At 45.0% G+C, this 12,262-nt stretch overlaps 1 protein-coding gene across 7 annotated transcripts in view; it reads left to right on the plus strand.

Annotated features, from left to right (window-relative positions):
- The window catches only part of SLC25A18 (solute carrier family 25 member 18), a 109,513-nt gene that overhangs the window by 72,533 nt on the left and 24,718 nt on the right, over window positions 1-12,262 (plus strand). For all 7 annotated transcript variants that reach the window (XM_033952747.1, XM_033952750.1, XM_033952749.1 and 4 more), the window contains one exon: window positions 6,726-6,880. In XM_033952747.1, coding sequence (XP_033808638.1) covers window positions 6,726-6,880 — 155 coding nt within the window. The remainder of the gene's footprint in view (window positions 1-6,725; window positions 6,881-12,262) is intronic.

Raw genomic sequence — 12,262 nt, forward strand, 5'->3', positions numbered from 1 at the left:
ACTTCAAACTTTGGTAGCGGATCCACCATTTACAGTATTCCATCATGGCAAGGTGGTACTCCGCACCCATCCAAAATTCTTACCCAAAGGATATTCTCTTAATTTTCTTCACATTCCTCCAGATCATCATCCAAGAGAGTTTCCTTCCATTCCTCTTCAGTCTTCCCTTCTTCTAATCTAATCTAATCTAATCTAAATCTTGGGTTTATATACCGCATCATCTCCGCAGATGGAGCTCGACACGGTTTACATGGTTAGGGAAGGAACGGAACTCCAGTGGAATTATATAAGTATGAGAGAAGAGAGGTTGGTGTGAGAGTGCCAGGAGCGGGACGGGGTTACGTTCTGGAGAAGAGCCAGGTCTTCAGATGCTTACGGAATGGTAGAAGGGGGCTCAAATTGCGGAGAGGGGAAGGGAGACTGTTCCAGAGCTGAGTGATTCTGAAAGGGAGGGAAGAGCCAAGTTTACCAACAAGGGAGATGCCTTTTAAGGAGGGGTAGGATAGTTTTAATTTTTGAGTGGATCTAGTGGAGGTTGGATTTGAGGAATTCCAGGATAGAGGGATAAAAGGAGGAAGGATACCGTGGAGGATCTTGAAGCTCTACTTGTTCTCAATGCCTTTGAGAAGGTTCCTTTGGACCAGCAGAACAGAATTTCATCTCAATCAATCAGTTGTTCTCCCAGTGTTCTTTCCCAAGCCTCATTCTCATCCTGGAGAAACAGCTCTTCATACTCTGGACTACAAGCATGCTTTGGCCTACTATTTGCAAAGGACTAAATCACATAGATTTTCTCCACAACATTTTGTCTCCTTTGATCCAAATAAGATGGGGCATCCAGTTTCCAAGAGGACAATTTCCAACTGGTTGGCTGCTTGCATCTCATTTTGGGCTGCAACTGGAAGGTAGAGTCACAGCCCATAAAGTTTGAGCTATGGCAGCTTCAGTAGCTTTCCTTAGATCTACTCCTGTTGATGAAATATGCAAAGCTGCTACTTGGTCCTCGGTTCACACATTCACCTCACATTACTGTCTGGAATCTTTTTCCAGACAGGATAGCCACTTTGGCTAAGCAGTATTACAAAATTTATTTTCCTAAATGCCAACACCCATATGTAAGCATATGCTGCCTGCTTGTCCTGGGATAAAGCATAGTTACTTACGGTAACAGGTGTTATCCAGGGACAGCAGGCAGATATTCTCACAACCCACCCACCTCCCCTGGTTGGCTTCTTAGCTGACTATCTGAACTGAGGAGAAGCGCACCTACGTCGGATGGAAAGGCACTCATGCATGCACAGTGCGGTCAGTCGCAAACTTTCTAAAGTTCTTAAATCAACAGCACTTTTGCAGCTGTCTGCATTGGGCTTCATGGATGACATCACCCATATGTGAGAATATCTGCCTGCTCTCCCTGGATAACACCTGTTATGGTAAGTAACTGTGCTTTCTTAGTCCTTTGAGGAGATTGCATAGAGCCAGTTGCCCAAATAGGGAAAGACAATGATTCCAGATTTCCTGAAGTGTAATATAGTTACAACTAGGAACTTTATGAATACCCTGAGAGCCAACGAGAGACCAGTGAGGCAGACCTTATATAGGTAGTGATGGTGATGGAATGTGAACCAGAGGTATTGCCAGTGAAGGCAATGAATGGAGTTATGGATGCATGCATCTTTGAGATCTATTAAACCAGCCAGTCATTTTGATAGAAGAAGAGCAGGATTATGACAAGTGAATTCATCTTCAATTTCTTCATTTTGATGAACAGATTATGATCCCAAGGTTGAGGATGGGCTTGAGACCTCCAGATGTTTGATTAAGAGAAATTCTCTTGGTTCTATTTATGGGCTGCTCCATGGCATTTGCTCATAAGAGAACCTGTATTGTTTGCATGTGCATTCATTGCAAGGAAAGGAAGTCCTGCTTGGGTGGTAATGGGGAGGGAGGCATAGGAAGTTTATCCTATAGCCATGATCTTAATGACCTGTCAGTGGCAATGATGTGCCAGGCTTCCCAGAAGAATTGAAAATGCCCCCCCTCCCCCTGACTGGGGAATTGTTAAAAGCTGAGGGCCTATTTGTCCATTGAGAGTATGCCAGAACCTGCAAGTATTCACATACATCACATTTCAATTGACATAATAAAGTCCCTGCAAATGAACAAGATAGCAAAAAAAAAAAAAATCTGTGCAAGAAATAGCATATCATGCCTTACACTAATCTAGAGGCTACATGTAATTAATTTGCTAAAGCTAACTGGGTACCTAGCCAACAAGTGCAACTGAGTGAAGTTATTCATAAAATCATTGATTAGAAGACCTTTTTATGATAAAATGTAGTTACTGTGGTTAATACTATTAACAGCCAAAAAGCAAATTAATTAGTTGCATATATCTGATAATTACTAGATTGCTGCAGCTAATTCTTTATTGTAGCCAGTTGCCAGGGATGGGGCTAAAGGTGAATTTCTTCACTCAAAATTTCTGATCTGAGGAAGAAGGGGTTACCTTTGAAAGCTAATCATAAATGGCAGATGGTGAAACGGTTGCTTTATGTAACTTGAACAAGAGCAACAGTGCCATGTAAACAGGCATTTGGAGATGCAGATCTCCCATAAGCGCCATAGAAGACACATTTTGCTTTGGAGCAACAATGCCAAATAAAGCAGGGGTGTCAAACTAAGGCCAGTGGGCCATATTTGGTCCACATGGTAATTAAATTTGGCCCACGAGAAAATACCCTGTTCCTTCACTCCCTCCATCTCATTGTCCACCATCTCTCTCCCGGCTTCCCGGTCTCACCTTCAAAGCAGCCTACAGAGTTGGCTGTAGCGATCCTAGCAGGCTGCCGTACCCTCCACAGCACGTTCCCTCTGCTGCGGTCCCGTACATCAGAGGAGGGGCGGGACCGCGTCAGAGTGAATGTGCTGTGGAGGCTGATGGCAGCCTGCTAGGATCACTACAGCCGACTGGCAATCCTCTGCAGGCTGCTTTGAAGGTGAGACTGGGAAGCCAGAGGATGCTAGAAAGAAGGGGGAAAACATGCAGGCCTTCGGGGGTGGGGGGTGGGGGGGGTGACGGGCCCTGGTGTACACAGGCCCTAGAAGTACACAGAGGGAGGGAAGGAGGGGTCCAAAGAGACATGTATATGCCGGACTGAGAATGGGGGGAGGGGAAGAAATAATGGGTCTAAAAACAGAGGAGAGGGGAGAGATGGTGGACAATGGGATGGAGGCAGGGAAGGAACAGAAAGGGAGAGAAGTTGGACACAAGGGATGGTGTGCAGGGGGATAGAGATACTGGATAGGAGGGTAGTTGGGAAGAAAAAGGGAGAGATGGTGGATCCTAGGGTAGTGGGGGAAGGAGGGAGAGATGCTGGATGAAAGGGTAGTTGAGAAAAGGATAGATGGTGGATCTGGGGACGATGGGGTCCATCGCTGCAGCTGCGGGGATGGATACGAAAAAAAGGAAAGATGCCAGACCTCTGGGGGAGGGAAGAAAACGGAAGGGGAGGGGAGGACAGAGATGGAAGATAGATGGTTAGCATGGAGAAAGAAGGAAACAACAAATGGGCAGGAGACCCTGGCAAGCGAGTTATCAGAAGACAACCAGAGCCTGGGACCAACATGATTTGAATAATGACCAGACAACAAAAGGTAGAAAAAATAATTTTATTTTCTGTTTTGTGATTACAATATGTCAGATTTGAAATGCGTATCTTGCCAGAGCTGGTGTTAGACAGCAAGCGTGAACTAGAACCTAAAAGAGATATGAAAAATCTTTTTTATTTTGTTTACATCACAGAACCGCACTAAATTGGTTAGCGTACCTTAATAAAAGGCCCCCTAAGTATCTTAATAAAAAAACTTGGCCTGCAACTTAGCCTATGTTTTAGATTTTGGCCCCTTATTTGTTAGAGTTTGACACCCTTGAAATAAAGGGTTAAGTTAGTCCAATAAAAAAGGTATTATTTTTTCCTTTATGTTTTATTTCTATATATTACCTTGAAGAGTGGACTTACACAGCCACCACACCATCCCACTCAAGCTGAGTTTGGAGATTCCCTTCCTATCAGGGCCGGATTAATGGATAGGCCCAGTAGGCATGTGCCTAGGGCTCGAAACTGTCAGGGGGGCCTGCTGAAATACTTTCAAAATACTGAAAGGAATCGACAAAATAGAGCAGGAAAAAAAGTTATTTACAATGTCCAATGTGACTCGTACAAGAGGACATGGACTGAAGCTGAGGGGGGACAAGTCCAGGATGAATATCAGGAAGTTCTGCTTCACGCAGCGAGTGGTGGACACCTGGAATGCTCTCCCAGAGGAGGTTATTGCGGAATCCACCGTTCTAGGTTTTAAAAGCAAACTAGATGCACATCTCCGTACGAGAGGCATAGAGGGATATGGGTGACTAAAATTACGCTAGGTGTACACCTGGCTGGGCCTTCCTGTGCGCGGATCGCTGGACTTGACGGACCGAAGGTCTGATCCGCAGATGGCAGTTCTTATGAAGGAGGGCACACTGACTCAGCTTTCCAATTTTTTTGGGGGGGGCAACGGCAACGGGCCCTCCTCCCTAGTATCAATGGCAACACAGGGCCCCAGACATCAACAGCAACACAGGGGGCCCCCTGCCCCAGCATCGGCGCTCCCCTTCCCCTGGCATTGGCGCAACTGGCAGGTTGCTAACTACCCGATCCTCGCTGCCACAATTTCCTATCTCTACAGGGGTGTCCAACCCGCGGCCCCGCTTGAGGGCAATGCGGCATTTTTCTCTGCAGTGTTTGCTCAAAGCCTCAGGCAGCGGCTCCTATGTGCATCCTGCAGCTGACCTGGAAGTGTTCCCTCTGATGTCGCGATGTGCGATATTAATATCACCAGACAGCAAAGGTAGGAAAATGTATTTTATTTTCAGTTTAGTGATTGAATTATGTCAGTGTTGAGAATTTGTTTGTTGGCACTGTTTTTGTTTCTATTTTTCTGATGTTGCATGACATGCAGAGTCTAATATCTGTTTTCATTTTTTGTCTGTTTCAGTTCACTCTAACACTGCGTGTGCTGGCTTCCCTTCTCCTCCCTCCCCCTCATGATGTAACTTCCTGTTTCAGAGGAGAAGGGAAGCCGGCGCATGCAGTGTTAGAGCCCTGTTGCCTAGGTTCGGTTCACATATGGACGGTGGGCAAGAGGGCAGTGAGGGAGTGGAAGGGAGGGAAGTTGATCTCACCTCACCAGGCAACTGTGGGGGGGGGGGAATGTTGCTTCACCCAATTGTGGAGAGAGAAGGAAGACCAGGGAAGGGAGAGGAGAAGAAAGAGAGATGCCAAGACCATGGTAGGGAGGGGAAGGAAAGGAGATACCAGACCATGGAGGGGAGGGAAGGGAAGGAGACAGATGCCAGACCAGGGGCAAGGAAGGAGGGAAGGAAGTGGAATGGGGCAGAGCAGGGGGGCGGGGTATGGTGGGACAGAGGCGGGGCATGATGGGACAGGGGACCCAGTGGACTTGTGTGCCTAGGGGGCCCTCGGTGAATTTATCCTGCCCTAACTACATGGGTTGGGGATTGGTTGAGCGGTAGACTTCAGAAGGTGGTGGTGAACGGTGCCCTATCCGAAGCATCGGACGTGATCAGTGGAGTGCCGCAGGGCTCGGTCCTGGGCCCAATTCTATTCAACTTATTCATAAGAGATATGACGCAGGGACTTAGAGGAAGGGTATCACTGTTCGCCGACGATGCCAAACTTTGCAACATAGTAGGCAAAAACTTATTACCTGATAATATAACACACGACCTACTGTTGCTGGAACAATGGTCGACTACTTGGCAGCTAGGCTTCAATGCTAAAAAATGCAAGATAATGCACCTGGGTAAGAGAAACCCGCGTAGAACTTATGTACTAAATGGTGAGACCTTGGTTAGGACCACGGCGGAACGCGATCTAGGAGTGATCATTAGCAAGGACATGAAGGTTGCCAATCAAGTGGAGAAGGCCACCTCCAGGGCAAGACAAATGATGGGATGTATCCGCAGAAGTTTCGTCAGCAGGAGACCTGAAGTTATGATGCCGTTGTACAGAGCCATGGTGAGACCTCACTTGGAGTACTGTGTTCAGTTTTGGAGACCACACTACCGAAAGGACGTGCTGAGGATCGAGTCGGTTCAGCGAACAGCCACCAGGATGGTCTTAGGGCTCAAGGATCTCACGTATGAAGAAAGACTAAAGAAATTACGGCTGTACTCACTTGAGGAAAGAAGAGAACGGGGAGATATGATTGAAACATATAAGTACATCACGGGACGCATCGAGTCAGAAGATGATATCTTCTGGCTCATGGGACCCTCGACCACCAGAGGGCATCCGCTGAAAGTCAGGGGAAGGAAGTTTCATGGCGACTTCAGGAAGTACTTCTTCACCGAGAGAGTGGTGGATCATTGGAACAGACTCCCACTCCAGGTGATAAAGGCCAGCAGCGTGACGGATTTTAAGAGAAAATGGGATACTCAAGTGGGATCTTTAAGGGAGTAAACTCAGGGAGGAGGGATACTTGGAATGGGCAGACTTGGTGGGCTATAGCCCTTTTCTGCCGCTTTTTTTTCTATGTTTCTATGTTTTCTATGTTTCTATGCTTCCTATCCACTGTTTTCACATATTAACCACATGCCAAGTTCTTACTGCAGTTAATGAGTCTGATCCTGGTTACCTCTCTTTGTCTTTTTCCAACAGGGATGTGCCTTTTTCCATTCTTTATTTCCCACTGTTTGCCCACATCAACAAACTGGGACAACAAAATCATGACAAGAAGGCATCCTTTATGCACTCTTTGATGTCAGGCTGCACTGCAGGATGTGTAGCTGCTGTCGCTGTGACACCACTAGATGGTGAGTGGAGCTGATTTAAAAACATCTATAAGGTTATGTGAGCCCTACAATATCAAATACTTGAGGAATGACTTATTTTTCTTGTTTCCCAGTATATTGCACACAAAAATGCACTCCAACTCTGAGCGTCCCCTTAATGAACCTTGAAGTGACTAGGTCTGCCTTCTTTTGTTATTGCTAGTCCCAGTATATTGCAACAGGTCTGTAGAGCATGGGGCTGAGGGTGAGTTGAGGATACAGGAGAGGGGGTCTGAGAACTAAGAATTGGGGGAAGGATTGATCTTGTTGCAACCTGAAGACTCTAGAGCAGGGCTGCCCAAGTCCGGTCCTTGAGATCTACTGGCAGGCCAGGTTTTCTGGATATCCACAATGAACATGCATGAGAAAGATTTGCATACCAAGAAAGCAGTGCAGGCAAATCTCTCTCATGCATATTCATTGTGGATATCCAGAAAACCTGGCCTTCCAGTAGATCTCGAGGACCAGACTTGGGCATCCCTGCTCTAGAGGGACAGAGAATGCCAGTGCACTAGGATGTGATCATGGTTATATCCCATTCACAAGCTTTGTCTCTTGGAGGGAGTTGACTAACATAAGACAGCTGTTTGTGTCAGCTGGCCAGCAAACAATTGATTAACTATCAGGTTAGGCAGACTGGGAAGAAGTTGAACAATGCAGGACCTCTGTGCAACAGGGAGTGATCATCCATTCAACAGCCCTGGCAGTCATGTGAAAAAATTAGAACACCCCATGAAATATTCCGTTCTTTCTTAAGAAATGTTCACATATCAATGTCAAATCTTTTTTATATATATCTCTGAAAAAGAAAGTGTTGTAATTGCAGGAAAACAACAAAACCTTTCCTTGATTTACTCATGAAACAAAAGATATCCACAAAAATGTGTCTTCTGAGGAATAAATTAGGACACCCCCCACATATCCTCCCACTTAAAGCGGCTCAAATCACACACAAGTGTATCACATCATGGGGCACATGATTAGAACATCGTTACTCAGCATTTTGAAGGAGGTTTGCCCTACTTAAACCTCAGACATTTAGTTTGGTGTACTCATGACTTCTGCGGTGAGAGTGAACACCATGATGATATCAAAAGAGCTGTCTGAGGCCTTCAGAAAGAAGATTGTAACAGATTATAAGTATAGTAAAGGATTTAAAAAGTTCTCAAAAGAATTTGACATTAGCCATTCCATGGTCCGGAAAATAGTGTACAAGTGGAGGACTTTCCAAACAACTGTCAACATACCCAGGTCTGGCTGTCCAAGCAAGTTGACCCCCAGAGCAGACCACAAGATGTTAAAAGAAGTCTGCAAAAACCATAAAATATCATCACAGGACCTACAGCAGGCTCATGAAAGTGCATGCCTCTACAATCAGAAAGAGACTGCACAAATTTAACTTGCATAGGAGGAGTGCAAGGAGGAAACCTTTGCACTTTAAAAAAAACATCAAGACCAGATTGAAGTTTGCCAGAGTGAATGTAGACAAACACCAGGACTTCTAGAATATTGTTCTATGGAAAATGAGTCTAAAATTGAATTATTTGGACACCAGAAAAAAGGACATGTTTGGCGTACACCAAATACATCATTCCAGAAAAAGAACCTCATACCAACTGTGAAGCATGGAGATGGAAGTGTCATGGTTTGGGGATGCTTTACTGCAGAAGGACCTGGCCAGCTCACCATCATAGAATCCACCATGAGTTCTATTGTGTATCAGAGGGTGCTTGAGGAACATGTGAGATCATCTGTAAGAAAATTAAAGCTGAAGCAGGACTGGACCCTGCAACATGACAATAACCCAAAACATGCCAGTAAATCCACCAAGGACTGGCTGTAAACTAAAAAATGGAAAGTCCTGGAGTGGCTGAGTCAAAGCCCTGATCTTAATCCCATTGAGATGCTGTGGGGTGATTTGAAATGGGCTGTACATGCAAGAAACCCATCAAACATCTCACAGCTGAAAGAATTCTGCATTGAGGAGTGGATCAACTTTCCTCAGACCGGTCAGAGACTGGTAGATGGCTACAAGAAGCGTCTCACTGCAATTATTTCAGCCAAAGGGGGTAACACTAGGAACTAGGGTGTGGGTGTAGGTTGTCCTAATTTATTCATCAGTTAGAATACACATTTTTGTGGATATCTTTTGTTTCATGAGTAAATCAAGGAAAAGTTTTGTGGTTTATATGCAATTACATCACTTTCTGTAGAACAGGATCATCATCCTCATCAAGGGCACATACAATGCCACTGTTCTGCCATAGCTAAATGCTGCTAACTTGTTATTCCAATGCAACAGGAGCAAAGATCCTGAACTAATGTGTAGTCACCCCATAACCATGAGTTTCCTTCCAGAAGCTGCCAATCATCTTTTTGCATGGCTCCACCTCTCCTCCCAGAGGACTGTGCTGTAGCCCTTCAGTTTTCACCTTGCAAGTGAGTTGAGAAGTTGTCTTCTGATCTGATCTGTTCTGATCTATTGTTTTATTTTTTGGGTACTTTCTTCCCAAATTCTGAGGCTCTTGTGCTGCTGAGGTTCCCAGTGTTCCTGAAACAGCTCTGATTGCAAGAAGACACAGACTCTCCGTGAAGAAGTCTGTAGTTAGCAGGCATCTCTAAGAGCACCTACCTAGCAAGCCTGCTTTATCAGTTAAGAAGGCTCAGGTACCATTCCCCTGAAAGTGTGACTTGCCCCAGGCTCTGTCTGGCTCTTGAGCACAGACTGTGTGAGCCCCAGGTCAGTCCGGAGGGCGTTTCTTCCTCCCCTGGTTAAACAAGTGGATCAGTGGGGGTTGAGGTCTCAGCCCTAAGGTTACCATACATCCGGATTTACCCAGATATGTCCTCTTTTTATAGGTTTTATATAGGTATTTTTTATATGTCTGGGTGTCCAGGTTTATACAACTTCATTTTTCTTTTTTTTAACTTCAGATAGGCAGCGGGGGTCAATCGCGGTCCCGCAGCGGGTACCTGTGATCTAGGACAAGAGCTCCTATTTTGAGCCCCTGTAGGCTCATTTGGCGCTGGCAGGAAAGGCCCCGGCTCTGTCTGAACTCAGGGCTGCATCTGGAGGGCGTCTATGCATGCGCAAGAAATGGTCAGATATTTGGAGGGTTTGTTGGGCTGCTCTATACCTTTCACTCCAGTGGGATTTCTACTGGATAAATTTGGGGCATTTTGATTGTCGCCTGGTGTGGGCAACCTCCTTATACGGAAAGCTGGTTTGGTGGCTAAGAAGGTTATTTTGACGGAGTGGGTGTCAGACAACCACCCCTCTTATTGGGCCTGGTGTAATCGATCACATGCTTTGATGTTGCTGAAGAGGGGTCGGGTGCGTGCTTCTTTTCGACAGACTAAACTAAACTAAGCCTTAAGTTTATATATTACATTACATTACATTAGGGGTTTCTATTCCGCCATTACCTTGCGGTTCAAGGCGGATTACAAAAGGTTAATTTAAAAAGGACAGAATTACAATGATTATCTAGAGAGGTAAGTTGTAGATCTTAAGAGCATTTAGAGGTCGTGTTGTTATTGCTGTTTCAGGAATTTCTTGAAAAGTGTGGTTTTTATTTCTTTTCTGAATGTCTTATAGTCTGGGGTGGTCATCAGAAGGTTGGAGATCTGGTTGTCCAGTCTTGCGGCTTGAGTGGCTAGGAGGCCGTCGTGTAGTTTTGTTCTTTTTACTTCTTTGATTGGGGGGGGTATGAATGGGGAGTGCGTTTTTCTGTGTCTGGTACTGGGTGCTTGGATGAGGCGATTGTTCAGGTATGATGGGCTGTCTCCGTGTAGGGTTTTAAATAATATGCAGTAGAATTTGAAATGGATTCTTTCTTGGATTGGGAGCCAGTGTGAGTTGATGAAGGCTTCAGTGATGTGGTCATGTTTTTTCAATGAGAAGATGAGTCTCAAAGCTGTATTTTGGATTGTTTGGAGTTGTTTTATCGTAGTTGCAGGACATGGAAGGAAGAGTATGTTACAGTAGTCCAATATACCTAGTATTAGTGATTGTACTATAAGTTGGAATTGTGTTCTTTCAAAGAATTTTCGGACTTGTCTCAGGTTTCTCATGATTGCGAAAGATTTTTGAATTGTTTTGTTTATTTGCGGTTGCATTGTGCAGCATCTGTCTATGGTCATGCCTAGTAGTTTTATGGTGGTTTGGATGGGATATTTGGTTGCGTTTATGTCTAGGTTGGTTGTGGTTTGGATCTTGTCATTTTCTAGGAGGATGAATTTGGTTTTGTCTTGGTTGAGTTTAAGTTTGTGATTTTTCATCCAGGATGTGACTGCTTCAAGTGTTTGGTGAAGTTTGTCTGTCATGGTAGGTTTAGAATGGTCATATGGGACGAGGATGGTGATGTCATCCGCATAACTATAGGAGGTTATGCCTAGATTGTCCAGATGCGTTCCTAGAGAAGCAGTGTAGAGATTGAAGAGGGTGGGGGATAGTGGAGATCCTTGTGGTACGCCGCAGGGGTTTGACCAGGATTCTGACTTTTCTTTGTTTGATTTTACACTGTAGGTTCTGAGTTTTAGGAATCCTTCAAACCAGGAGTATACTTTATCTGAGATGCCTATTGCATCTAAGATCTGTAGAAGGATGTTGTGGTCTACTAGGTCGAATGCCGCCGATAGGTCCAGTTGTATGAGTAGCATTTTTTTCCCTGTACTAAGTTGTTGTCTGACGGTATCCATAAGGGAGCCTAGTAGTGTCTCTGTGCTGAAGTTTGTTCTGAAGCCTGATTGCATGGGGTGGAGTAGGTTATGGTCCTCTATGTAATTGGTGAGTAGTTTGGCTACTAGGCCTTCTATAATTTTGACATATAGCGGAATTGAGGCTATAGGTCTGAAGTTAGATGGGAGGTTTTGTGGTGCTTTTGGGTCTTTTTGGATTGGGGTGATGACAATTTCGCTGAGGTCAGCAGGGAATGTGCCTTCTGTGAGCGTGAATTGGATCCATTGTAGAGTTATGGTGCGGAATTTTACACTAGAGGTGGTAAGGAGATATGAGGGGCAATGGTTGAGGTCACAGGAGGCATGGCTGTATTTTTTGTAGCATTTGTTGAATTCTGACCATTGTATGTTAGGGAATTGAGTCCAAATTCTGTCTGCTGCGATTGCCTCTTTTCCTGTAGGGTGGATTGTGATTGGATTTTGATGGGATGGGTTTAGGATGAGTGTGGCTCTGGTGTTGGTGATTTTGTTCTTGAAGTGTTCTGCTAAGAGGGTGGGTGATGGTGGAGGTGTTTTCGAGGAGGTAGTGTATGGTTTGGTGTCTGTTAATTCTTTCAGGATTTGGAATATTTTTTTGGAATCTTGGGTTTCCGTGCCTATGAGATTAGTATAGTAGCTTTTCCT

Source organism: Geotrypetes seraphini, chromosome 7 (assembly GCF_902459505.1).
Source record: "Geotrypetes seraphini chromosome 7, aGeoSer1.1, whole genome shotgun sequence".
Lineage (NCBI taxonomy): Eukaryota > Metazoa > Chordata > Amphibia > Gymnophiona > Dermophiidae > Geotrypetes > Geotrypetes seraphini.